The sequence below is a fragment of the Micropterus salmoides genome, unplaced genomic scaffold, assembly GCF_014851395.1.
Source record: "Micropterus salmoides isolate LMB-PRFRI ecotype aquatic unplaced genomic scaffold, ASM1485139v1 Ms_hic_scaffold_16, whole genome shotgun sequence".
Taxonomy (NCBI): Eukaryota; Metazoa; Chordata; class Actinopteri; order Centrarchiformes; family Centrarchidae; genus Micropterus; species Micropterus salmoides.
In genome coordinates this window covers 1,500,819-1,528,767 of record NW_024040707.1, presented here as the reverse complement: position 1 = coordinate 1,528,767, position 27,949 = coordinate 1,500,819, and the positions used below count along the sequence as shown (strand labels likewise).

The following is a 27,949-nucleotide window of genomic DNA, read 5'->3' as shown; positions in this document are numbered from 1 at the left end:
AAACATGTAAAACACTGAATCTGTTTTTATTAAATGACTTTATTTCTATATAAAGGTTTGACTCTGAAATAAAGAATATCTTTAAAAACAAACATGAATCATACTGAGACTTAATGCTGCAGAGAAACTTTAAACTAACTGTAAACATGGTGAGAAACATGAAGGTCAGAAAATCAATAACAGACAAACAGAAATCCCTTTATGGAGTTTTCATCTGAGGACTGACAGCTGAGCCGGCGGCCATGTTGGATCTGTAGTTCAGCTGATAGTAACCATCACTGTATCACATCACGGACATCATCTCCTTTTGCCCCGACGATGTTTCAGCTGTTAAAATGTCATTTAAATCTCAATTACATGAAGTTAACAGAGCGATAACAGGAGCAACTAGCCGGCTAACTAGCGGTTAGCTCTGAATTCACTCAGTTCAGCTACAGCTAACTGACTGAATGGCCTGTACATGACAGCTAACAGCTAACAGCTAACAACTGTTCAGTTATGCTGTGTCTCAATTCGCGCCCTTCCATACTTACTTTTGCTATTTTAGTGCAGAAGTGCGTTCACACCACAGACGGTATAACCGAAGCGTACGTAGCCGCCGTTTGGACCTGACCATATTTGGACGAGTGTGTGGCGCTAGCTTAAGGTGACCAGATTTCTGAAATGAACACTGGGGATATTTTTGGTTTGATCGTCAATATGTCATTAAAAAATATAATGTTATTATCTATGAAATAAAAAAGGGGGATAATTTCAGTTTTATAATCTGTCTAATATAACTCTTCTGAATGAAATCAAGTCATTTTGAGTCAATAAGTCTCTTTCTGGCAAGTGGAATACTGCATTAGGGATGCATATTTCAACATGTAGAAAGGACTGGATTGGTTGGTACACAGCAAGTTAAATAATTTTGAGTCATAAGGATAATTGCAAAAGAGATCTTGTCTTTATTTTATATATATAACTCAGCGGTAAGTCATGTTAGTTACTGGCTTCATTTCGTTTTCCAAATATAAACAAGGATATTAGTCATAGGTCTACCAAACACACAATGTGTCGGCACCAACAGGCTTCTATTATTGGCTATAATAACGTAAATGTCAGGCCTGGTTACGCTTTAAACTGCAAACACTCATTTGGCCACAACTGTTTGCACATTATGTCTGTTTGATCCAGATAAAAGCAGCTGTAAAGAGTCGATACAGCGATACAGCTTTAACATGCTGCGCGCGCTACCGCAGACGGCTTTTCGCCACGACACCTGTCTGCTCACAGGCCACCAAAATCGGGGACTGTCCCCAGAAAACGGGGACGTCTGGTCACCCTACACTAGCTAGCTAGGTTAGCAAGTTGCAACTGTAATTCTCGTTAACTGCTATATTAGCTGGGATGCTAATTTTGGGCTTTTTAGGCAAATAATCAGGCTTAAAATAAAATAAAGCCGATTCCTGATGAGCTTTTTCAGCTGCGCTGGTTAAATGTACACAGAGCAGTGGATACGAGTCGCCTCTATCCTCATTGACAGGTCGCCATAGTAGCGACTTGTCAATCAGCTTGTAGCCCCGCCCTAAAGCCTCTCCTGCTTCCTGGCCAGGAAAGTGTGAAAGTGTGCACTGAGGGATTAAATCAGCTGAGAAGTAGAAAATTTTCTCAGACTTCTATACAATCACACTTCTTCCTGCAGCCGGTGGAGTCGCCCCCTGCTGGCCGTCTAAAAGCTGAGGAACGCTGGACGCTTCTCGCTCGCAAAAGTCGCCATCTTCACTTCTTGGCAGAAGGGGATGGAAGCTGCAGGGGTCACTCCGGTTAAAACCGCACCATATAAATGTTACCCCGGACGGCGTGTGCGCAGTGTTACAGCTGCGCCACGGTTTTGACCCGTCCTTAGCCCGGCGTCAACTCACACTGGAAGCGTTTCACAAGCGGAGCATTCAGCCTGCCCCATGTTGTTGACTTGCTGTTTCTTTTTCATTCTGTGTGTTCTACAACCGATCACAGCGCTCTGTGAACTGTTTCCTCCCAGTTCCCTGCAGGCCTAAATTTCCCACTTGGAGAATTTCAGAATAAGAGCGTTTTGCCAGCCTGATTTTACTGAATTGTTTAGATTGAATTTTGGTAAGTTGTCCTTGATTTTTGTGCTTCTAACATGGTTTTAACTGGGTTTATTGTTGATCAGGAGTCTGTACAAGGTATTTTATTTTGAAAATCGACCGGATTCTCTTCTCTCGTTTCTGTGTCTGACTTCCTGCCCGGCTCATCTGCTCTGTGCTGCTTGTCCGGCTGCCTATTCTCTGCGCAGCGGAGCAGAGCGCCACTTCTGGGACACGCTGCGGTGCTTCAAGGTGTGAGCACAAGCACTGAATACAATGGCAGCGATTTGCTCTGGCAGCCGTGGCGCAGTCATAAGTATGTTGTTGGATAGAAGCCATCAGTTTGCTTATTAGTTAATTTGGCGGTGATGATCCATCCGGTTATTTAAGAAGAAGAAGTGGTCAAATGTTGCCATTGTTATTTCCAGTAAGTGCACAACAGCCGTGTTCATGTACGCCACCTCAAAAACTCACACACATGGAAATATCCGAAGGGAGACACAGCATTAGAGTTTGACAGGACACACAATCAAACAAAGCATCAAATGTAAATTTGGTCGTTTCCCTTCCGTTTCCTCTGAGGCTCAAACAACCAACAGAAAACAATAAAAGAACCTGATCAGATCTCTTCCAGTAAAACATCTCCAGCACAGCGATTACAGATTTATGTACAGGTGTGAACAGCAGATCAGCAGCCGAGGCTTTTTCTGCACATTCATTGCGGTTTTTCATAATTTTTTGTCGGTAAAATCTCTTAAATGAAATGTTTAGTTGGCCGGCAGAGTCACAGGTGTGGACGCAGCCGCTTCTACCGTTCTGAAGCCTCGAGTTTGGCATTTTGGCCGTCGCCATCTTGGTTTTCTGGAGCCAGAAGTGACCATATGTAGACGAGAGGGTGGGGCCGGGGATGAGGATCAATCACAGTTGAGCATACAGCTGCTGAAAGTCACTGATTGGATAATAACAACGACAACAGCTGACTGAAAACAGATGAGGAGCGAGTCGCGTTCAAACATTTGGCTGAACAGATGCAGAGTTATTGATCACCTGCAGACACCTGGAGCTCAGTCAGCTGTTTGTTCTTCATCAGCCAATCAGCTTCCGATCTGCTCAGTCTGGCGATTCTGTGCTCGTGATTACTGAGATGAGACGGCGCCGAACTCAACCGAGGATATCGCTGTTCTCTGTGACGTCACCTTTGTGTGCGTTTTAAAGATGTCACTGATTAAAAATAGTTTAGTAAGTAAAAACGCTCCCGGCTGGGCGGCGGCCTGCCTCCAGCTCTGGGCCAATAGGATCCGTGTGTGTGTGTGGTGATGTCATCAGAGGTCCTCGTCCATGCTGAAGCTGCTCCTCCTGCTGCTGGTCTTCGAGGCGCCGCAGGACAGCAGTGGGTCGGACATCACCCCGCCTCCCCCCTCCTCCATCAGGATGTCTCCCAGGCCGTGGAGCTCCGTCAGCCCCACGTCGGACATCAGGTCGGGGGAGAAGACGGTGGCGGCCCCCTGTGGGTCTTCCAGCTCCACGAAGCTCAGGGCGTCCAGACCCAGGGAGGGTGTCATCAGTGAGGAGGAAGGGGAGGAGGAGGAGAAGAGGTGTGGCAGCTGGGGGGAGAGCAGAGTCTGGGGGTCCAGGGAGGAAGAGGAGGAGGTGGTGGTGGGGAGGGGTGAAGAGGAGGAGGACGAGAAGGCGTGGAGGCGAGCCTGCAGCTCCAACTCCTGCAACACAACACAGACAGGAAGTCAGAGTTCAAACGGCCTTTCAGCTTTGGTTATGTCACATGACCTCACAGGTTCAAGTAGGCGGGGCTCAGGTAGTGAAAGGTGATGTCACAGAGTTTTGTGCACCAATCAGTATTCAATATCCAAATCAAAATGCCCACAAAGCCGTGAGACAACTGTTTTAAAGCTCAATGCGACCCTGCCCCTACCTGGAGGAGCAGGACCAATCAGAGTGTCCCCCCCTCCCCCTCCTCACCTGTATGCGTAGCAGCAGTGAGTGGTTGGTGTTCTCCAGCCTCCTCTGTCTCTCCTCCATCTCTCGGGCTCTCTGTTGCTCTTTCTGCAGTTTGCGAATATAATCCACCGACGCCTTCAGGATGGTTCCTTTGTTCCACCTCGTCTCCCTGATCAACCAATCACAGGCCAAGTATATCAGTTTAATGTTCAGGTCAAACCCAAACATTTCCAGTTTAACGTAACCACACTGAGCAGTGACGTCACGGTATAGGGTACGCTCTAGTGTACACTGTAGGGTACACTGTCATGTACGCTGTAGGGTACGCTGTCGTGTATGCCGTAGGGTATGCTCTAATGTACGCTGTAGGGTATGCTCTAGGGTACATTTTGTCTACGCTGTAGGGTACGTTGTAGGGTAAGTTGTAGGGTACGTTGTGGGGTACATTGTTGGGTACGCTCTAGGGTACGCTGTCGTGTACGCGCTAGGGTACGCTGTCAGGTATGCTCTAATGTACGCTGTAGGGTACATTGTTGGGTACGCTCTAGGGTACGCTGTCGTGTACGCGCTAGGGTACGCTGTCAGGTATGCTCTAATGTACGCTCTAGGGTACATTGTTGGGTACGCTCTAGGGTACGCTGTCGTGTACGCTGTCGTGTACGCTGTCAGGTATGCTCTAATGTACGCTGTAGGGTATGCACCTAGGGTACGCTGTCATGTACGCTGTAGGGTATGCACCTAGGGTACGCTGTCATGTATGCTGTAGGGTATGCTCTAGGGTACGTTGTGTCTACGCTGTAGGGTACGCATAGGGTACAATGTAGGGTACAACGTAGGATACGGCTTAGGGTATGATCTTGGTTACGCTGTAGGGTACGCTTTAGGGTACGCATAGGGTACAACGTACATTACATTTACATTGTAAATTCAAACTCAAAATTCCCAGTGGCCTAAAAATACAGCTACCACTAGGTGGAGACTGCATGCAACGTAAAGGCAGCACAGCATTGTGTCACTGAACACCTTTCACTATAATGTGATGTACATTATATTATCAGCTATATTTTAATATTTTCAGTAAGTTATGTAGAGAAATATGTATCGTATTGCAATATATCGTGATTCATATCATAAAGAGTTCCCTTGTTGATATTCTGTTCAAAGCACTGTTTTTTATGTCTATCATGATGTTTGTGTTTGTTTCAGTGATGTTAACTTAACCGCAATCAATAATGGAGCGACAGCTGATGGAGTTAGTGCTGTGGCACATGCGAGTACTGTGACAGTGTGCTGATGTAAAGTATTAGTACTACAGTGTGAGGATGCAGAGTGTACTGACGGGTCGGTGGATTTGGGGATGAGGTCTCCGAGTTCTTTGATCCGGTCGTTGATGTTGAATCTTCTCCTCCTCTCAACTGAAACACACACAGCAGCAGCAGGATTATTTCAGGTTAAAGACTGAGCTCCTGTTCATTCACGTTTCACTCGAACCCTGCAGGAAAATGTTGCAATGAAACCGCAGCCGATCGTCGGGAAGAGAAAAGTGATGAAATCAGAGATTGAAAAACAGAAATCAAACTGTCAGCAGCATCAAAAATCAAATCACCATGACAGTTTTAATATTTGATCTGATTCTCTCCAGTGATGGAGAGTGATGAAGTACATTTTCTCAAGTAGTGTACTTAGGTACAAATTAGAGGTACTTGTACTTGAGTATTTCTTTTCATGTCATTTTCTACTTCTACTCCATCTCACAGGGAGATAGACAATTTTCTGACATTTTATAGACTAAACAATGAATCAAAAATAATCGTTAGTTGCAGCCCTGCTACAGAGCTCAAGCCTTTAAATCCAGTATCACTGGGCAGTTATGAGTGAAGTAATACTGTAGTACTCACTGAGATTGTGGTTGTCTTTCTTTTGTCTGTCTTTGATCAGAGCTTTGGCCTCCACATCTGCAACAACAACAACAACAACATGAGCTCTCTGCTTTAACACAAACCTCGTACAGACATTTCACTGCTGCCGTGACTCCGCACAGGGCTGCGGGGACGTTTTGAAATGTGAGGATATTTTTTGGGAAGTGGGAACATTTTGTAACAAAAATTTCTGTGAGACTGAAAGAGCTTCCTGCTGTTTCAGATGTTTCAATACGACTTTATGAAGGCACACTTACTGGCTTTTTCTGAAACTTCTAAACGAAATCAAACAAGTTAAAAACACGAACTTTCACGCACGACATTAAAAAAACGTATCTGCTCCTGAGCTCACATGTTCACTGATCCATCTCCATACGTAGGGATTTAATCAAAGAAGAAGCACACCATAGATCAACAACATAATTCCAACAAGCGTCAAGCAAACACACAGGACAGCAGGTATTAAGCAGCAAACATAAAAACAACAGACTTCATTTAAACACAGAAGAAAGCACAACATAAAGAGCAAAACACCAGGGGACAAAGAGAAGAAGAAGCAGTTTCATGAACTGTCGTCACAGGAAGTAGTTCCAGGTTTACGGAAATATGTTGGAGATTTTGTTTTTGAATGTGGGAACAGAAACTAAACTTGTCTTTTGTAACTGGTTCCAATCCAGTGTTTGGAGTAACACGTTACAAAAGTAATGCAATTATAGTAATGTTTAGTTTTTTGCTGTAAGGCAGGAATATAACGCACCCATTAATAATTATACCCGTTACAATCTCAGTCACGCACACATTTTAACCTGAAATTAAGTGGTCATTTGTTTTTTAATAATTCACCAACACCGTGAAACATTTCGGCAGCAGATAAATAAATCTGTGAGTAAAAGAGTAAAGTTATTTCCTGTTGCTGGAGTTTGATGGTTGAGATTGTAGACAGGGTGCAAACTACAGCTGTGCTCCTCTTAAAAAGACAGGAGTTCCACTGAAAACATTATCTGTGAAATGTTGGGGGTCGTTTAAAATATTGACAATATTCTATTTTTTCCCATGCATTTCTATTTTTCTCTATCTTTATCATCACGCATTTTCTTGGGACTTTCTTACTGGGACTGTTTGGTTTTCTGACGAACATGAAAGATTTAAAACAGACGGTTTAAAAGTTGCTCAGTTACGTAAAACAAAAACTTAAAAGTGGTCTGTTCTGTAAGCTGGAACAGAGAGAAACAGCTGAATGAGTTTGGAGAACATGTTGACTGAACAGGAAGTGGGAACTGATGATGTGGGAAAATACGGGTGTTCAGAGGAAGTCGGGATGTTGACTCATCAAACTGAAGAAGAACAGATTTACAACTTCAACGGCTGCAGCTCCGGGCACACTAATCCTAATCCTGGTGACTGACATGAGTCTCTGGTGTCACATCAGAATTAATCAGCTTCATCAGAATTACTAGACTGCGTGTTATAAATACTGACAAACAAGTAGAGACAGGACTGTGTTCAAACAGGCTGCAAACAGACTCTGATCATTATAAGTTGGTACAAAATGGTTCCAAAGTTAGCGGCAAACTGCCAAAGTTAACGTTTACGTCACCAAAACACATTTTCAGGTGTTAGTAACAATTAGATGAAGGTGTTTTGTTCACTCCCACACTGCTGCAGAATAATTTGAAGTTGTTAACTCATTATTGATCCCTCAAAATTGTAAATTTCTGAAATTTACATTATTTCTCAGTTTTTCTGACCTAAACTTTGTCTTTGCCTGCAGCAGTGGAAGGAAATGAGACACATTTCTACAATAAACACCTTGGAACAGCCTGTTAAAACACATTCAGCTTTATTTGTACTATATTAGATTTATTATATATAATGTTAATGAAGGAAGACAGAGCAGCTGGTGACAGTGAAATAATGAACAAAACTCCTTTAATGTCCATTAAATTGTTCATTTTAGATCTGAAAATGTCTGTTTTGGTGACGTAAACGGTGTTTTTAACTTTGACCACTTTCCTGCTTACTTTGGAACCGACATTTATAAAAGAACTACAAACATGGCGGAGTTCTAAAACTTTTGACTGGTAGCGTATTTATACACGTTGTTTAAGCAGATCGCTCCCCAAACGCTCGCTTCATTTTTGGTCTGAAAGCACCATAAGAGACGAGTCCCCAGAGACGCCCCTCTAGTAAAGGCGAAGGCGGGTACATGAGCGAGGAGGAAGAGGATGAAGGTCACCGAGCGCTGAGAAGCTCAGTGGTGAATGAACCAAAACTCCATAAGAACCGGATATAAAAAGTATAATCGGAGTCGGGGGGAAAAAGTGAAGAGTTTAATTCCTGAACAAAAAAATCAAAACAAATACCACAAATATTCAAAGTTCAAAATGTGAATGATGTTAATAAAAAGTTCCTCACGAGTGTAGAAGTCTGAGAGACACCCACCGCTCAGCTCCGTCTTGACGGCGTGCAGGTCAGCGGGGCAACTGTTGCTAACGTTGATGGTGGGCGTGGCCATCCCTCCGCTGCCACCGTACACGTCCAGCATGTTCCCCGACACTGGCAGCTGGAATGGACCAATCAGAGCACAGAATCAAAGAAAGTGACCAATCAGACGGTTGAAGAGGATATCCAGAGGATGCTGCGCTGTGATTGGCTGCAGGATGACCTACCTCGCTCTCTCTCTGCTGCTCATAAACGACCTTCAGCTTGTCTAACCCTCTGCATGTCCCAGCATCTCTGACCGGCTGCACAGAGGTCAGAGGTACTTTAAGAGACAGAAGCCACTAAAACAGAATTCTAACATCTGAGAAACAAAAGTCCTGAATTCAAACTCTCAAGTATTAAAATAAATTTATTTCTCAGTGTTTCAGGCCTCAGCAGCTTCTCCTCTCTGCTGCTGAACCAATGTTTTAAACCAGAGAGCGAGTCAGTTTGAATCAGGCTGCAGAACCTCAGCGTCTTTAACTTCTTACAATATATAATATTGACTCTGACTCAACCAGCCAGTCGAACCATCTTCACCTTCATGCATCCATCGTTATTATCAAACAGAGCAATGAATGTTAACATGCTCAAGCTACGTCATCGTGTTTCAGGTAAAATTTTGTAAATGTGTCTGAACTCTTGTCAGTTTCTCCCTTATATATATATAAATAAATAAGAGGCCGTGGGTGTAATAGAGGCTCTGAATTTCATCCAATATTTATATATATACACAAACATCTCAGTGAGTTCTGAAAGAGCCTCAGGTCTTAAGACATTTATGAGTTAGTCACATCCCCCGCTGGTTTGTGGACTACCGTTTTGAAGCCTCCAATTTAGCATTTTGACCGTCGCCATCTTGTTTTGTTGGAACCGGACGTGACCATATTTGGACGAGAGGGCGGAGCTAGTTAATTCACTTTAACTGTGATACTGTATACCAACTGAAAAATGACCAGCCGACTCCTGATGAGCTTTTTCAGCGGCGCTGGTTAAATGTGCACAGAGTGGCAGATACGAGTCGCCTCTATCCTGACAGGTCGCCATGGTAACGACTTGTCAATCATCTTGTAGCCCCGCCCTAAAGCCTCCCCTGCTTCCTGGTCTCTGTTCCTCTAAATGGGACCATAATTTACTAAATGAACATCACGCTGTGTTGAAGAAGACTTGAAACTAGCGACTGAGACCAGAAACTCATCAGGAAAGTGTTTACTGAGGGAATAAATCAGCTGACAAGTAGAAACATTTTCTCACAGACTTCTATACAATCACACTTCTTCCTGCAGCCGCTGGAGTCGCCCCCTGCTGGCTGTTAGAGAGGACGCAGGTTTAAGGCTCTTTTCAGACCTGGAGGTTCCCGCTTGGTTAGGAGCAAATACAAATACGGAGCATTTACATCTATGTGAAACCTGCATTGTGTTGCTGTGTCAGCGATCAGTCAATAGCTTATTATTGTTTCTGTATTCTTGTAAATGTCCAAATTTTATCAACTTTTTAATTTCTTAAGCTTCTAAATTTCATGTCTAAGTTCAGTATTGATCCTGTTTGTCCATTTGTTTCTCATAATGATCATTTCCTTTATTAGTGTCAGCGTAGCACTTTGAGCTCTAATGGACTGTGAGATATTGATCGAGGATCAAGGTCGTTTAGTTATCATGATTACACAAGGTTTGATAACAAAATGAAAGTGTGTAGCCCCTTCATGCTACATACACAATTAACAGATAATTAAAAGTGTATTAAACTATGGTAACTTATAATAATAAATAAATAAAAAAAACAATATATTACAGTTATTTACACACACGTGTACACCCAGAACATTCTACAGTGCTTTTTTTTTTTGCGTCTGAGGAGAATTTAAACAGCAGCAACAAGATAATAAAAAGGTTTTTATTGTCAGTAAGATCTGTTGTTTATTTAACAGCTCTGATCGGAAGTCATGCTCCTCCAGAAAAACTGGAATTTGCTGATCGAACAGGAAACCAGACGAAATGATAACAACACACACACACACACACACACACACACACCTGTAACAGGTAGACATCTGTGTGTTCTTTCATGTACTTTCTTACTGAGCAGCCATTGGTTCCCACTTCTTCACCTATGACAGGATAACCAATCAGCAGAATGTTTTCTTTCTTCAGGTTCAGACTGAAATAAATGTGCTCTAAAACAACAGCATGGCCCTTTAGGGCCAACCTGACACTTTCTTCTTCTACTCCACATCACTTATCTGCAGTCAAAGTCATGTACGGTGTTTAAAACATGATGCATTGTTGCAGAATAAAGTCCAACTGTGTCTAAATCAACATTAAATTGTAATAATAATCTGCTCTATCAGTATTTTTACTTTTGATTCTTTACATTTTTGTTGATAATTAATCAGTTAACTTAACTGAAGGATCTAAATACTTTATAAATACTATATTTTCTCTGTTCTCTCTCTGTAGTAACGTTACAGTTATTCTGCAGAACAGAGCTGGTTAGAGGTCAGAGGTCAAACTGACCTGAAGGAGCAAGAGAAACTCTTTACCTCTGATTTAATCCTCCTCTTCTCATGATCCGGCAGTAAAACTAAAATCCTCATCTTCTCTGATTTCACACCAACACACACACATTTATATAAAGGTATACACACTAACACACACACAGCAGCAGCTTCTCTTCCTCTTTCTGTTCGGACGACTGTTGAAAAATGAGGAAACGTCTCTTTAAGAAACAAAAAAACCTCCCAGTGAGGTTTTTATCTGGCTGACACACCCACACACACACAAAACCACACACAAACTGATGCTAACACTAACACACACACACACACACACACACACACACACACACACACAAAGGCTCCGCCCACAGCAGCAGAAACGAGGAACAAGTCTGGGAAACTGAGCTGATATTCTGATCAGACAGATTTTCACTCTCTTTGTCATTTTGTTCACAATTTCATAAAAAAGGAGGCAAATAAAGTTTTAGATTCAGGAGCTGTGGATCAGATCAGAGCAGCCCGTCCTGCTCTGATTGAATTATTTTACAGCTTATAAAAACCCATGTTCACGTTTTTGCGACCACTAGAGGCTTTGCGACTGAAGCAACGAAGGAAGTCAGAAGATGTATTATAAATAGCGACAAAGACCATGTAAGGGCGCAGGATGGGGTGGTCAAACGGGTCAAAGCCAGGACTTTTACCACGGATAGTCCAGGCTGCGCCACGGTTTTGTTACCATCGTTCGGGCATTCCCGATTTGAGGCTGGTCGGCTCAAATGTTCCTGTAGTGTTTCACACAGAATCTTAAGGTCGACGACTGGACCGGATGATGCCAGATTTTGAAATACGAAATTTACAATTTCAATATCAAAGATTTAAATATCAAACATGTTTGAAATTGGTCAGCCTCTGATCAGAAATCTGCAGCATCCAATGAGAGCGAGCTGAGCAGGAAGCGTCCCCAGCGTGTTGTGTTTCTGCTCTATAAAATGTAATTGTAAACCTGCTGATTCCCTCTTCTCATCCTCGACTTCATCCACAGTTTGATTCTCTACTTATGTTTTTCTGTGCAAAACATAGCACACACAAGGTCAACCAGCTGACAGCAACAGTCTGCCTCCATGTTTGTCGGAAATCATGTTTGATCACGCAAGATTCTGTGCATTTCCTGTGTTTCCTGTGCGTTTGCTTTGTGTTTGCTTTTTGTTATCAGTGCATTTCCTGTGTTTCCTGTGCATATGCTTTGTGTTTGCTTTTTGTTATCAGTGCATTTCCTGTGTTTCCTGTGCATATGCTTTGTGTTTCCTTTTTGTTATCAGTGCATTTCCAGTGTGCTATATGTGCATTTCCTGTGTTTCCTGTGCATATGCTTTGTGTTTCCTTTTTGTTATATGTGCATTTCCTGCGTGCTATATGTGCATTTCCTATGTTTCCTGTGCGTTTGCTTTGTGTTTACTTTTTGTTATCAGTGCATTTCCTCTGTGCCATATATGCATTTCCTGTGTGTTATATGTGCATTTCCTGTGTTTCCTGTGCATATGCTTTGTGTTTACTTTTTGTTATCTTTGCATTTCCTGTATGTTATATGTGAATTCCTGTGTTTCCTGTGCATTTGCTTTGTTTACTTTTTGTTATCTTTGCATTTCCTGCGCGCTATATGTGCATTTCCTGTGTTTCCTGTGCATATGCTTTGTGTTTACTTTTTGTTATCTTTGCATTTCCTGTGTGTTATATGTGAATTCCCTGTGTTTCCTGTGCATTTGCTTTGTTTACTTTTTGTTATCTTTGCATTTCCTGCGTGCTATATGTGCATTTCCTGTGTTTCCTGTGCATATGCTTTGTTTACTTTTTGTTATATGTGCATTTTCTGTGTTTCCTGTGTCTTTGCTTTGTGTTTCCTTTTTGTTATCAGTACATTTCCTGTGTGCTATATGTGACTTCCCTGTGTTTCCTGTGCATTTGCTTTGTTTACTTTTTGTTATATGTGCATTTCCTGCGTGCTATATGTGCATTTCCTGTGTTTCCTGTGCATATGCTTTGTGTTTCCTTTTTGTTATCTTTGCATTTCCAGTGTCCTATATGTGCATTTCCTGTGTTTCCTGTGCATTTGCTTTGTGTTTACTTTTTGTTATATGTGCATTTCCTGCGTGCTATATGTGCATTTCCTGTGTTTCCTGTGCATATGCTTTGTGTTTCCTTTTTGTTATCAGTGCATTTCCTGTGTGCTATATGTACATTTCCTGCGTGCTATATGTGCATTTCCTATGTTTCCTGTGCGTTTGCTTTGTGTTTACTTTTTGTTATCAGTGCATTTCCTCTGTGCCATATGTGCATTTCCTGTGTGCTATATGTGAAATCCCTGTGTTTCCTGTGCATTTGCTGTGTTTACTTTTTGTTATATGTGCATTTCCTGCGTGCTATATGTGCATTTCCTGTGTTTCCTGTGCGTTTGCTTTGTGTTTACTTTTTGTTATCAGTGCATTTCCTGTGTGCTATATGTACATTTCCAGTGTGCTATATGTGCATTTCCTGTGTTTCCTGTGCATTTGCTTTGTGTTTCCTTTTTGTTATCAGTGCATTTCCTGCGTTCTATATGTGCATTTCCTGTGTTTCCTGTGCATATGCTTTGTGTTTACTTTTTGTTATCTTTGCATTTCCAGTGTCCTATATGTGCATTTCCTGTGTTTCCTGTGCATATGCTTTGTGTTTCCTTTTTGTTATATGTGCATTTCCTGTGTGCTATATGTACATTTCCTGCGTGCTATATGTGCATTTCCTATGTTTCCTGTGCGTTTGCTTTGTGTTTACTTTTTGTTATCAGTGCATTTCCTCTGTGCCATATGTGCATTTCCTGTGTGCTATATGTGCATTTCCTGTGTTTCCTGTGCATTTGCTGTGTTTACTTTTTGTTATCTGTGCATTTCCTGTGTGCTATATGTGCATTTCCTGTGTTTCCTGTGCGTTTGCTTTGTGTTTACTTTTTGTTATCAGTGCATTTCCTGTGTGCTATATGTACATTTCCAGTGTGCTATATGTGCATTTCCTGTGTTTCCTGTGCATTTGCTTTGTGTTTACTTTTTGTTATCAGTGCATTTCCTGTGTGCTATATGTACATTTCCTGCGTGCTATATGTGCATTTTCTGTGTTTCCTGTGCGTTTGCTTTGTGTTTACTTTTTGTTATCAGTGCATTTCCTGTGTGCTATATGTACATTTCCAGTGTGCTATATGTGCATTTCCTGTGTTTCCTGTGCATTTGCTTTGTGTTTACTTTTTGTTATATGTGCATTTCCTGTGTGCTATATGTGCATTTCCTGCGTGCTATATGTGCATTTTCTGTGTTTCCTGTGTGTTTGCTTTGTGTTTACTTTTTGTTATCAGTGCATTTCCTCTGTGCCATATGTGCATTTCCTGTGTGCTATATGTGAAATCCCTGTGTTTCCTGTGCATTTGCTGTGTTTACTTTTTGTTATATGTGCATTTCCTGCGTGCTATATGTGCATTTCCTGTGTTTCCTGTGCGTTTGCTTTGTGTTTACTTTTTGTTATCAGTGCATTTCCTGTGTGCTATATGTACATTTCCAGTGTGCTATATGTGCATTTCCTGTGTTTCCTGTGCGTTTGCTTTGTGTTTACTTTTTGTTATCAGTGCATTTCCTGTGTGCTATATGTACATTTCCTGCGTGCTATATGTGCATTTCCTGTGTTTCCTGTGCGTTTGCTTTGTGTTTACTTTTTGTTATCAGTGCTTTTCCTGTGTGCTATATGTGAATTTCCTGTGTTTCCTGTGCATTTGCTTTGTTTACTTTTTGTTATATGTGCATTTCCTGCGTGCTATATGTGCATTTCCTGTGTTTCCTGTGCATATGCTTTGTGTTTCCTTTTTGTTATCAGTGCATTTCCTGTGTGCTATATGTACATTTCCTGCATGCTATATGTGCATTTTCTGTGTTTCCTGTGCGTTTGCTTTGTGTTTACTTTTTGTTATCAGTGCATTTCCTCTGTGCCATATGTGCATTTCCTGTGTGCTATATGTGAATTCCCTGTGTTTCCTGTGCATATGCTTTGTGTTTCCTTTTTGTTATCAGTGCATTTCCTGTGTGCTATATGTACATTTCCTGCGTGCTTTATGTGCATTTCCTGTGTTTCCTGTTCATTTGCTTTGTTTACTTTTTGTTATATGTGCATTTCCTATGTTTCCTGTGCGTTTGCTTTGTGTTTACTTTTTGTTATCAGTGCTTTTCCTGTGTGCTGTATGTGAATTTCCTGTGTTTCCTGTGCATTTGCTTTGTTTACTTTTTGTTATATGTGCATTTCCTGCGTGCTATATGTGCATTTCCTGTGTTTCCTGTGCATATGCTTTGTGTTTCCTTTTTGTTATCAGTGCATTTCCTGTGTTTCCTGTACATTTGCTTTGTGTTTCCTTTTTGTTATCAGTGCATTTCCTGTGTGCTATATGTGACTTCCCTGTGTTTCCTGTTCATTTGCTTTGTTTACTTTTTGTTATATGTGCATTTCCTGCGTGCTATATGTGCATTTCCTGTGTTTCCTGTGCATATGCTTTGTGTTTCCTTTTTGTTATCAGTGCATTTCCTGTGTTTCCTGTACATTTGCTTTGTGTTTCCTTTTTGTTATCAGTGCATTTCCTGTGTGCTATATGTGACTTCCCTGTGTTTCCTGTTCATTTGCTTTGTTTACTTTTTGTTATCAGTGCATTTCCTGTGTTTCCTGTTCATTTGATTTGTTTACTTTTTGTTATATGTGCATTTCCTATGTTTCCTGTGCGTTTGCTTTGTGTTTACTTTTTGTTATCAGTGCTTTTCCTGTGTGCTATATGTGACTTCCCTGTGTTTCCTGTTCATTTGCTTTGTTTACTTTTTGTTATATGTGCATTTCCTGCGTGCTATATGTGCATTTCCTGTGTTTCCTGTGCATATGCTTTGTGTTTCCTTTTTGTTATCAGTGCATTTCCTGTGTTTTCTGTACATTTGCTTTGTGTTTCCTTTTTGTTATCAGTGCATTTCCTGTGTGCTATATGTGACTTCCCTGTGTTTCCTGTTCATTTGCTTTGTTTACTTTTTGTTATCAGTGCATTTCCTGTGTTTCCTGTTCATTTGATTTGTTTACTTTTTGTTATATGTGCATTTCCTATGTTTCCTGTGCGTTTGCTTTGTGTTTACTTTTTGTTATCAGTGCTTTTCCTGTGTGCTATATGTGAATTTCCTGTGTTTCCTGTGCATTTGCTTTGTTTACTTTTTGTTATATGTGCATTTCCTGCGTGCTATATGTGCATTTCCTGTGTTTCCTGTGCATATGCTTTGTGTTTCCTTTTTGTTATCAGTGCATTTCCTGTGTGCTATATGTACATTTCCTGCATGCTATATGTGCATTTCCTGTGTTTCCTGTGCGTTTGCTTTGTGTTTACTTTTTGTTATCAGTGCATTTCCTGTGTTTCCTGTGCGTTTGCTTTGTGTTTACTTTTTGTTATCAGTGCATTTCCTGTGTGCTATATGTGAATTCCCTGTGTTTCCTGTTCATTTGCTTTGTTTACTTTTTGTTATATGTGCATTTCCTGCGTGCTATATGTGCATTTCCTGTTTCTTGTGCATTTGCTTTGCGTTTACTTATTTAATCTGTGCATTTCCTGTGTGTTTTCTGTGTGTGTGTTACCGTGTTGGCGAACTGCAGTCCAGAGTCGATCAGCGTCACCAACTCGTCATTTAGACTCGATTCCAGGCTGATGATGTCATCAATGACTGTCTCTTCCAGCTGAATAAACCAATCACAGATCAACTTAAACGTCAACAACCAAACCCCCCACAGGGGTCAATTGGTTTAGAACAGCTTAAGACAACACACACATACATAACATTATTAACACAACTTTAATTGAGTTAATCATGGTTATACATTAAATCCTGCTGTTTCATCACGTCACCGTGGATTGGCCCGCTCTCTGGACTGATCCACATCTATTCTGATGTCAAATGTTGTCATGTGACCCCTTACATCTGTTCAGGTGAGTCGCTGAGGTACATGTAACATGACTAGTTACCGGCTGTGTTGATGTGGTCGTCCCATGGTCATGTGCAGAACACATTAAGGGTCTGTGTTTTCTCAGTATGAACAAATTAACCCCTGGAGGTTTGTGTTTCGGTGGATTTGGGACACCCTGATGTTTCCTGTGTGTGTTTGTTGCACAATTATAACAAATATAAGGCTGTTTAAAATCAAATGTATGAAACAGCTGCTGGTGTGTGTGAGGTGTTACATGTTTAAACAGACAGATTCTGTCTGTTCAGTTGCATGAAACAGAAAAACCTGTTTGATTCATCTGACTCAGATCATCCAACAGCTGATTCAGCAAACTGTGACCCAGGCAGGAAGAACTGAAGCTGCTGAGTTCACTAAAAACTGATGAAGTTTAAATATCAGGAGGGTGTGTTTATATATATATATATATATATATATATATATATATATATATATACATACAGTGAGGAAAATAAGTATTTGAACACCCTGCTATTTTGCAAGTTCTCCCACTTAGAAATCATGGAGGGCCTGAAATTGTCATCGTAGGTGCATGTCCACTGTGAGAGACATAATCTAAAAAAAAAATCCAGAAATCACAATGTATGATTTTTTAACTATTTATTTGTATGATACAGCTGCAAATAAGTATTTGAACACGTGTCTATCAGCTAGAATTCTGACTCTCAAAGACCTGTTAGTCTGCCTTCAAAATGTCCACCTCCACTCCATTATTATCCTGAATTAGATGCACCTGTTTGAGGTCGATAGCTGCATAAAGACACCTGTCCACCCCATACAATCAGTAAGAATCCAACTACTAACATGGCCAAGACCAAAGAGCTGTCCAAAGACACTAGAGACAAAATTGTACATCTCCACAAGGCTGGAAAGGGCTACGGGGAAATTGCCAAGCAGCTTGGTGAAAAAAGGTCCACTGTTGGAGCAATCATTAGAAAATGGAAGAAGCTAAACATGACTGTCAATCTCCCTCGGACTGGGGCTCCATGCAAGATCTCACCTCGTGGGGTCTCAATGATCCTAAGAAAGGTGAGAAATCAGCCCAGAACTACACGGGAGGAGCTGGTCAATGACCTGGAAAGAGCTGGGACCACCGTTTCCAAGGTTACTGTTGGTAATACACTAAGACGTCATGGTTTGAAATCACGCATGGCACGGAAGGTTCCCCTGCTTAAACCAGCACATGTCAAGGCCCGTCTTCAGTTTGCCAACGACCATTTGGATGATCCAGAGGAGTTATGGGAGAAAGTCATGTGGTCAGATGAGACCAAAATAGAAGTTTTTGGTCATAATTCCACTAACTGTGTTTGGAGGAAGAAGAATGATGAGTACCATCCCAAGAACACCATCCCTCCTGTGAAGCATGGGGGTGGTAGCATCATGCTTTGGGGGTGTGTTTCTGCACATGGGACAGGGCGACTGCACTGTATTAAGGAGAGGAGGACCGGGGCCATGGATTGCCAGATTTTGGGGAACAACCTCCTTCCCTCAGTTAGAGCATTGAAGATGGGTCGAGGCCGGGTCTTCCAACATGACAATGACCCGAAGCACACAGCCAGGATAACCAAGGAGCGGCTCTGTAAGAAGCATATCAAGGTTCTGGCGTGGCCTAGCCAGTCTCCAGACCTAAACCCAATAGAGAATCTTTGGAGGGAGCTCAAACTCCGTGTTTCTCAGCGACAGCCCAGAAACCTGACTGATCTAGAGAAGATCTGTGTGGAGGAGTGGGCCAAAATCCCTCCTGCAGTGCAAACCTGGTGAAAAACTACAGGAAACGTTTGACCTCTGTAATTGCAAACAAAGGCTACTGTACCAAATATTAACATTGATTTTCTCAGGTGTTCAAATACTTATTTGCAGCTGTATCATACAAATAAATAGTTAAAAAATCATACATTGTGATTTCTGGAGTATTTTTTTTAGATTATGTCTCTCACAGTGGACATGCACCTACGATGACAATTTCAGACCCCTCCATGATTTCTAAGTGGGAGAACTTGCAGAATAGCAGGGTGTTCAAATACTTATTTTCCTCACTGTATATATATATGTGTGTGTGACACACACACACACACACACACACACAGTATTATGTACATATTTAAAATGTATATGTATTTACCTGTATTTTGTTGCTGTTGTCTGCAGGCTGTAGTTTGGGGGCAGAGCCCAGGTAGGGGGAGTGGCCTGGTGACGGTCCAGCTGGCTTCTCATTGGTTGTCTTGGTGGTGATGGCGGTCTGCGTAGTGGAGAGATACTGACGCACCTGCTGCCTTTGAGCCTGCTGGATGTGATACCTGGTCGGGTTCTCCAGGTGAGTCTGCACCTGAGAGACACACAGGGAGAAGGATTCAGTACGGATTTATTTAAATATATTTCTTCAGTGCTTGAAGTGGGAAAGATTAGGTGCCAGTACTCCCTTCCATAAGGTTCGATTAGGGCTAATTTTAGTGTAATTATTGTAATTTCAGAAAATAGTATAGGCTACAATATTAATTCCAGTTGGACAAAACAGTCGTTTAATTTTTGTGGGTTGTTGTCATTCATTAAATTATTGTGCAAGAAAAATGCTCTACATGGCGGTCATTCTCTGATTTGCTATTGCTCAGTACTAACTTATCATAATCATAAACATTCATGCATTCATACAACGAGTTCAACATTTCAACAGTTTGCTGATTGGGGCATCACTTTGTGTTGTGAAGTGGTGGAGACATAAGGGCTCAGATTAGGGGTGTGACGACACACTCGGGTCACGAAAACAAGACGAGAAGATATTTTAACAGTATTTTGAATAAATATTCAATGCTGAAGTATATCAGTGGGGGGTCTGGGGGTCCTCCCGCCGAAGACTTTGAGCATTAAATACTTACTTTCCTGCAATCTGGAGACATTTTATGCACCGATTTATGGTGGAAATGTCTTTATTTATATGGAGGGAAACAAAATTGAGCTGGCAGGTGACAATTTATAAATATATAAATATAATGGAATATAATGCAGTAATCAGCAGCTCGTTTTAGCTTAAGTTACTTTTTTGGACAATGCACATTTCTTTCTTCTATATTTCAGTTGCATTGCGCGTTTTCTTATTGTGCATCGTTTCATTTGTTATTTAACATTTCTTGTTGCTGTTTTTCCAGAACATATTTAACAAAAGCTTTCAAAAAGTGATGGGAGACATTCTGACTCTGTCCTGTCCCCAGCGTCCTCGGTGTAAATGACACCTATCTGTGCTGTGGTTGGTCGGTTTACTAAAACTGACATTGACGAGCTGACAGAGATTAGCAGGCAGGCGGGAACGGAGAACGGGAACAAGTGAGCGTCACGTAGCGCTCAGAGAACCTGAAATGGAGAGGGCAGAGGAGACCGGCAGCTTGGGGGAAGTCCCAGTATGCCAAAGAGTAAAATGTCGAGGTAACATTACTGCGTACCGCCACACTTCAAGCACTGTATTTATTTATTTAACGCCCTGTCATGACTTCCACTCTCTGAACATCGGATTACTAAAAATAAAGTTTTTTAGAAACTTTTTTGAAGACTCATCTTCACTTCTGTCCCTTAATTAACTCCCTCCTCCTCCTCGTACCTTCAGCACCTCCACAGGGACCTGAGCAGGAGGTCTGCAGGAGGAGGACAAAGAGACAGAGATGGGGGAGGACAAGTCGGCCGAGCGAAGGAGCTGCTGCTGCGCCTCCTTCTGCTCCTCCTCCCGAGCCTGCTGACGCATCAGATCCTGACGCATCAAAACCCTGCAGGAGGAGAACAGAGGAGGAGAGGAGGAGGAGCAGGTTAACATCAGCGTTTCTGACTGCGGTCCAGCCGGAGGACAGAGAGAGGGAAAGACTGAGACATAATGATGGGCAGGTGTGTGTTTACCTGGAGGACATGGTTGACGGCAGTGAGGATGAAGATGACGAAGAGGAGGGAGCTGCTACTGATGTACTAAAGAGAGAGACAGCTTCCTGTTAGTCAAGTTAATGACATCATCATCATTATATCCAGTCAGTTTTCAGCCAGGAGCAGCTCATTGATTGGTCAGTGTTTCCTGGAACTGATCGTCACCCAATTATCCTCCAGTGTGCATCAGTCGGATAATTAGAGGACTAATATTCTGCAGATATGAACTTGTTTTTGTCTCTTAAGCCTTTAAAGAAATAAAATAAGCAGAGGCAGGAACCAGTTCAGGTGTGTTCAGTGTGCATTTATAGTTTAATAACTTTTATTAATTCCAGCAGCTGCAGCACCGAAACACAACATGTAAATACTAAAACTGTCTGAGGTTTTCAGGTGCTCAAGGAGGCTGCAAGCGTTACCTGATGCCGATCGGCTGACTCTTGATCTGGTAGAATGTGTCGCAGTCAGACGGCAGCAAACTGTCGACCTCGATGTCAGCGACGATACCAGACTCCACCCTGAAAGTATTAAGTTGTATAAATGTTAGTAAATGCTCTGTACTTGTATAACAGCTCTTTACATTACGTCACATTCACACCAAGCAGAAACCTCCGGGTCTGAAAGTGAAGCTCCTTAAAGCTGCGTCCTCTCCAGCGGCTGCAGAAAGAAGTGTGATTGTATAGAAGTCTCTGAGAAAATGTTTCTACTTGTCAGCTGATTTATTCCCTCAGTAAACACTTTCCTGATGAGTTTATGGTCTCAGTCGCTAGTTTCAAGTCTTCTTCAACACAGCATGATGTTCATTTAGTAAATTATGGTCCCGTTTAGAGGAACAGAGACCAGGAAGCAGGGGAGGCTTTAGGGCGGGGCTACAAGCTGATTGACAAGTCGCTACCATGGCGACCTGTCAATCAGGATAGAGAGCCTAAGTCCCTCCCCTACCGGTGGACCACCATGGGACCTTAAAATATGTACTGTAGTCAACAGCAAGAGACAACTAATTTTTTTATCACGTTTGAATTGTGCTCTGAATCACACATGATGATGGTCAATTTAAAATAAACATGATGCATGTTTGATGTAAAACTGTTAAAATACATAATTACAAAGAACGCAAACCCAAAAGTCGCGTAATTGACATCGTAACTTTTTCTCTCAATGACAGAAGCTAAGTTACTGAAGCTAACGTCAAAAAAACTTACATGAAAAGATGATGCGAAAAAAGGACGTTGGATTAAACACATCAGGTGAGATATATTTCTGCGTGGAACCTAGCTAAGTTCTAATTAGCAGCAACCAAGCAATGAACGTTAGCTAGCATTACCACGGTCACATGTTGGTGACGTATATTGTGCAAGACGAGAGATGTAGCTCATTCAGTGGTTTTCACACAAAACGACATGTTACTTTACTGTTTTACAAAAAACTGCAACTTTCCTGACAAAATTATCTTTTAAATTGACAAACATCATGTGTTTGATTCAGTTCAAACAAGATCAAAAAATCTCTCACCGTTGACTACGCTACTATTTTTCCTGAAATAAGGCCCCATGGGCCGGAAGCGAGTCACTTAGGCTCTCTGTAGAGGCGACTCGTATCTGCTGCTCTGTTTAACCAGCGCCGCTGAAAAAGCTCATCAGGAATCGTCTGGTCATTTTTCAGTAAGTACGTTTAGTTTTAAGCCTGTTTGTCGCTAGCCAAAATTAGCATCCCAGCTAATATCACAGTTAAAGTGAATTACAGATGCACTTTGCTAACCAAGTTAGCTAGCTCCACCCTCTCGTCTAAATATGGTCACGTCTGTTTCCAAAAAAAAAACATGGCGACGGCCAGAACTGAGATCCAAACAGATGCAAAGGTAATCCAGGAACTAAGGTACAGGACAGAACAATCATTGACAAGGACGTCACAAACACAAACACAACTGAGGACAATATATACACAGAGCAGGGAGGGAAGCACAGCTGAAACCCATCAGGTACTCAAAGCTAGACAACGACACAAGAGAACAGAACATTACAAAACAAAACGGGAAGTAAAGCATATGGAAAACACAAAGTAAAACAGGAGAACGGGAAACAACTGCATAACAGAACAAAACCAGGGCAGGGAACAGAGACCGGACCAAACGGGGATCAGGAATACACCAACATGGAGACATGAGACTAAGGACTAAGACACAGACCAAAAGAAAACACAGAAGTACACAGACCAGGAAAAACACTGAACATAAACTAAACCATAAGACTAAGAACTAAGATGAAAGACAAGACAAATACTAAGAAAACTTAAACGTGCGAATGAACAAAAGACTAAATAAAACTACAAAACCCTAAACATGACAAACTTATAGAAACACAGAACCCAAAACCAAACCCATGAAAACAGATACTAAGTAAACTAAAACCCGCGGATGAATAAAATAATAAACAAAGCTAAACAGATACAGAACTGACCAAATAAACAAAACTCACAGAGAGCTAAACTAAGCAGCGCAGACAGGCACATAGTGTGACAAGGAGTGGTTTTGGCTAAAGCTCTTTTTATGAGATTAACTCAAGATTCAATTTAAAAACCTCCAGCTGCCTTTTTATTTTGTTTTCCTATGCCACCTTTTGAAAGTCAGACTGTATGTTGCGGTTTAAAGGCCGTTAAAAAAGTGTTTAGACACTCTTTGACCACACGGTCACGTGATTCATCTCTCCAAACAATAACAGGGAATTACGGTTTAGTATACTATATAATTATAGCATAATGAACGTATTACACTATGCTATATTTATAGTATAGTAAATATTAAAGCATAATGTACATCCTATCTTATTTAACGTCTCTGCGTCGGCCGAGCGGCAGAGATAAACACCATTGCGTTTTGTGCGCGGTGTCTTCTGGGATGAAGTTCAACTCCCGTCAACTTCCATCACAGCTGGACCCTTCTCAAACTGGAGGCTTCAAAACGCTACGTCACAAACCAACAGGTGAGGTCACGGCGGCTACGCCCACCACCTTTCGTTCGCATATATTCATACACTAATGGCAGAGCCTCAGGAACAATTTAGGGTTCAGTATATTGACCAAGGATACTTCGACATGGGGGAGCCGGGGATCGAACCACTGACCTTCCGGGTAGTAGACAACAGCTCTACCCTCTGAGCCCCATCCGCCCGAACATTTACTCATTTAGCTCATTTTGTAATCCGAAGCCTCACAATTGCCATGTATGTCAGAGGTCGCTGGAGCAACGAGGGGTTAAGTTTCCTGCCCGCACTGGGAATCGAACCAAGGTCTCTCACACCAAAGGCGAGTGTCTTATCCACTGCTCCATCGCCACCCAAAGTGTGTTGCACTGGATAATACAGCAATCAGAGAACGAACTGCATCAGTAACAAACCTGCACATGTGACGCCTTTAATAAGTCATATATGTGTCCTGCTTTGGAAACAACATGTTAGTGTTCGTGCCAATAAAGCTGTTTGAATTGAGGTGAACCAATCAGCTGCGTCTAACTGCCACGCGTCTCGCTGCAGTTCCTCTAACGTCCTCCAGATGGCGTCATCACACAGAGAGAGACAGATGTTTGCAGCTGCTGATGGAAACACTTAAATGTTGATATTGAACACCAGAGAAGAAGAATGTGGAGGAGGAACAACATCTGTCAGCTGTTTAACTGCTTTCAATCCCACTTCCTGTGTGTGTGTGTGTGTGCGTGCGTGTGTGTGCGCATGTGTGTGTGTGTGCGTGCGTGTGTGTGTGTTTCTGCTGAGTCATTTCCCTTCGCCCACGCACACACACGCCTCCTCCTCCTCCCACACTGTAAAAAATGTCTTTATTTACCGTCAGTCAAACTGACTCAGCAGTTTTCAGACGCTGCAGCGTTTAGGTGCAGTGGGAAATTACAGTGACGGACACCTCAGCTGTAAGTCTCAGACACGTCGTTCAAAGCATTTAAACAGCGTTACATCTTCAGCGTGAACGACAGAGACAACCGTTATACTTTGGAGATGTTTTTATCCCTGAATCGAGTCTCTGAGGACGTTTTGGACACTTTGAACAGATTTCCTTGTCTGTGGCGTCCGTCAGGACGACCGTCTAAACATGTTATCACCATAATATCTTTCATATTGGTCGAGACAAGTTAAAAAACTGCCTTTAAGGAGTTAGTAAACTAAACAAAAGTGTCGTTTATCATAAAAAGGAAAACCGTTGAATTTCGCACAAAGGCTCGTCGGTGGCCCACGGAGGGAAAGTAGACCAGAAAGCAGGGGACGCTTTAGGGCGGGGCTACAAGGTGACTGACAAGTTGCTACTCGTATCCGCTGCTCTGTGTGTAAGTACGTTTTAAGCCTGTTGGTTGCTAGCTACAATTAGCATCCCAGCTAATATCACAGTTAGCGTGAATTACAGATGCAACATGCTAACCAAGAGTGTTGGGCTAGCTACTTGGAAAATGTAGTGAGCTAAGCTACTAGCTACTCTACATTAAATGAAGCTTCACTACACAGAAACTGCCCCCAGTGAAATGTAGCAAGCTAAGCTACAACAACGTGGCAAAAGTAGCTCAGTTACATCTAAGCTACTTTGAATTTTTTTATATTTTATATTTAGCTGGACCCTGATCCTTCTCACAAGAGGTGTTACAATAACTATCACAGTAGAAAGCAAACTCAGTCACACGTGTCTTTATTCTTACTGCTCCTTCAGAAAGGTTTGGGGAAATGGAGCGTGTGTGGAAGCTACCGCGCTACTCGGCCAATAAAAGAGCTTCGTTACTGAAAAGCTATTCGATCCAGAAAACCTCAACGCTGCCACCAAGCTACTGAGAAATGTAGATAAACTAGTAACGGCGCTACTGTCCAGCACTGCTAACCAAGCTAGTCCAAATATGGTCACGTCTGGTTCCAAAAAACCAAGATGGCGACGGCCAAAATGCCAAACTGGAGGCTTCAAAACGGTAGTACACAAACTAACGGGGGGGGGGGCTGCTGGCTTCTAAATGGGACGCGGCCAAACACACAGCCCACGCTGTAAAAAGAAAAATGTTGCTGTTAAAACAAGCAGAGGTTGTGTTTCTGGTTTAAAAACATCTGGAAACAGTTGAAGTGAAAAGAGGAAAAACATCTTCACCCCCACACACACCCCGAGCAGAGACACCTCCTCTTCTTGCTTTTACTTTTGCTTTCTGACTCACCAGAAACATTAATTATTGTTTGTGTGTGGGGGGTGGACGACATCCAAGAGGACTAGACTGAGCCTGTCGCTCTGCCTGACTGTCTCTCAGGTTCCCCTGGGAAAATACATGAGAAGACCAGCCGCCGTGTGTGTGTGTGTGTGTGTGTGTGTGTGTGTGTGTATCAGGGGTCAAAGGTCAGACAGTAACAACAACAACCTGCAGACAAAAGTCCCAGACAGGTCATCATCATGGTTATCAAAACACGGTGCCAGAAGAGCACAACACACCAAACTCCATTCATAACTATTGCAATTTAAAGTTTACTTGCCCATCAGAAAAAATAGCTAACGTCCCAAAACAAGACTGGGATACAGTTTGAATATTTAGTAAATGCGTTTCAATTCGGCTCAGATCCTGTACACCAAGAATTCTATTAGTGAAAGTTCTACCTAAATAACTGATACTTGTTTTGAATATCCGCTCACTGAGACAGAAGTCTAATAAATAACTGAGATGTATAAATGTATGAAGGTTTCATGTCATCTTTCGCGTTATTAAGTGACTTTTAAAACATGTGCATGTTGTTACTTTGTTCAGCTGACTTACAGCCAGCAGAGCTACTAACATGACCTGTTCTGTAACGTTAAGTCTGCGAGACATGAGTCCGTTACGCCAAACTTCATTCGAAAATTTAAATAGAAGCTGCTCCTCCGCTAATTTAGCAGTCTTACAAACAAGATGTGTGTGTGAGAAGCGTTTCCCTTCATCTTTACGAACTATAATACTACTCGGCATCGATCGGAGGCACATAGCAAAACCTATTCAAATAAGTTTTGTAACTGGTGTTCATCTCAGCTGCAAACGCAATGAATGAAAACGTGTTTTCTTATTAATATGTTATTAAAGTAACGCGTTTGGTGTGTAATTTATACACCGATTGTACCAGTAGACACTACAGATCTGGCAGATATATTCAGTCATTTTCAGCTACATATGTCTTTGTACCTATGAGCACAGCGGATTTAAAATCGGAGATTTTTGAACGGAGTTTGGCGTGAGGTTCTCACCGCAGCAGCAATAGCGGTTTTCCCCAGAAAACTTCCGCACTCACCGGACCAGGTTGAGGGTTTCAGCCGAGTCCAGGATGACAAACACGGTCTGCGGCTGCAGGATCCCGGCGTCCTGCTGCTCTAGCTCGACCCCGGTTCGGTTTTGCTCTCCGGTCTGGGTCTGGTCCGAACTGACGGCTGACATTTCAGCAGAGATAAAGACGTTTTAACCCAAAGGTGAGGCGCTTTGCTTCCCAGCAGCCACCGCGGGATCCAAGTCTCAAAGGTGAAATCACAGCAGCTGCAAGTTTCTGTCCAACGCTGATGTGAACCTGGACCTGTGCAGGGCAGGAGGAACTCTGAGACCAGGTTCGAGTCCTCTGAGTGGCTGAACGGTACCTGGGCAGCCTGCACACTGGTCCAGACAGCTGGGAACATAGAAATACAGCAAACAGATCGGACACTTCACACAGAGCCTGTCCCACAGGAAGTGACATTTATATCCCGAAATGTCAGAAATACAACAAAAAACAACAACAATAAATAGAAGAACATTTTAAATCCACTGTTATCTAAATATATTTATAATAAATTAAATATGTCGTAACCAAATACCAAGAAAAAATATTTTTCTATAATACAGTACTTGGTTAATGGTTTATTCTGTCCAAATACTGCAAATGTTAAAGATTTAAATCCATTCCAGCTCTCCACAGTACTCATTATTATTATTACTATTTATTCATTACACTTCTGTCACATACTACAGTACACTGCACATAATCTCACACACTTTTATTTTACATTATTATTATTATGATTTATATTTCTTTAAGGCCCTT

The 27,949-nt window shown here is 42.0% G+C and overlaps 1 protein-coding gene across 4 annotated transcripts; it reads right to left on the bottom strand.

Annotated features, from left to right (window-relative positions):
- Window positions 1–19: 19 nt before the first annotated feature.
- Window positions 20–27,540, bottom strand: tfe3a (transcription factor binding to IGHM enhancer 3a). 4 transcript variants are annotated; one of them, XM_038722667.1, is made up of 12 exons: window positions 27,170–27,540; window positions 21,308–21,406; window positions 20,871–20,936; window positions 20,581–20,743; window positions 19,114–19,317; window positions 16,608–16,706; window positions 8,635–8,709; window positions 8,381–8,528; window positions 5,945–6,001; window positions 5,386–5,461; window positions 4,068–4,215; window positions 20–3,808 (listed from the first exon to the last, which is right to left on the bottom strand). In XM_038722667.1, the coding sequence occupies exons 1-12, from the start codon at window positions 27,310–27,312 to the stop codon at window positions 3,413–3,415; spliced, it is 1,674 nt and encodes a 557-aa protein (XP_038578595.1). In that variant the 5' UTR covers window positions 27,313–27,540; the 3' UTR covers window positions 20–3,412. The 4 variants fall into 4 exon arrangements, with proteins under 4 accessions (XP_038578595.1, XP_038578596.1, XP_038578597.1 ...); XM_038722668.1 differs by having other exon boundaries at window positions 8,408–8,528; window positions 27,170–27,539; XM_038722669.1 differs by lacking the exon at window positions 8,635–8,709 and having other exon boundaries at window positions 27,170–27,537.
- Window positions 27,541–27,949: the final 409 nt, after the last annotated feature.

Bases quoted from the DNA above. Each gene is read 5' to 3' on its own strand.
- tfe3a (XM_038722667.1), bottom strand. From the start codon at position 27,312: ATGTCAGCCGTCAGTTCGGACCAGACCCAGACCGGAGAGCAAAACCGA. The intron at 19,318-20,580 runs GTACGAGGAGGA...TGTGTCTCTCAG, and splicing joins TCCCTGTGGAGGTGCTGAAG to GTGCAGACTCACCTGGAGAA. The intron at 8,710-16,607 runs GTAACACACACA...ACCTCTGTGCAG, and splicing joins GACTGCAGTTCGCCAACACG to CCGGTCAGAGATGCTGGGAC.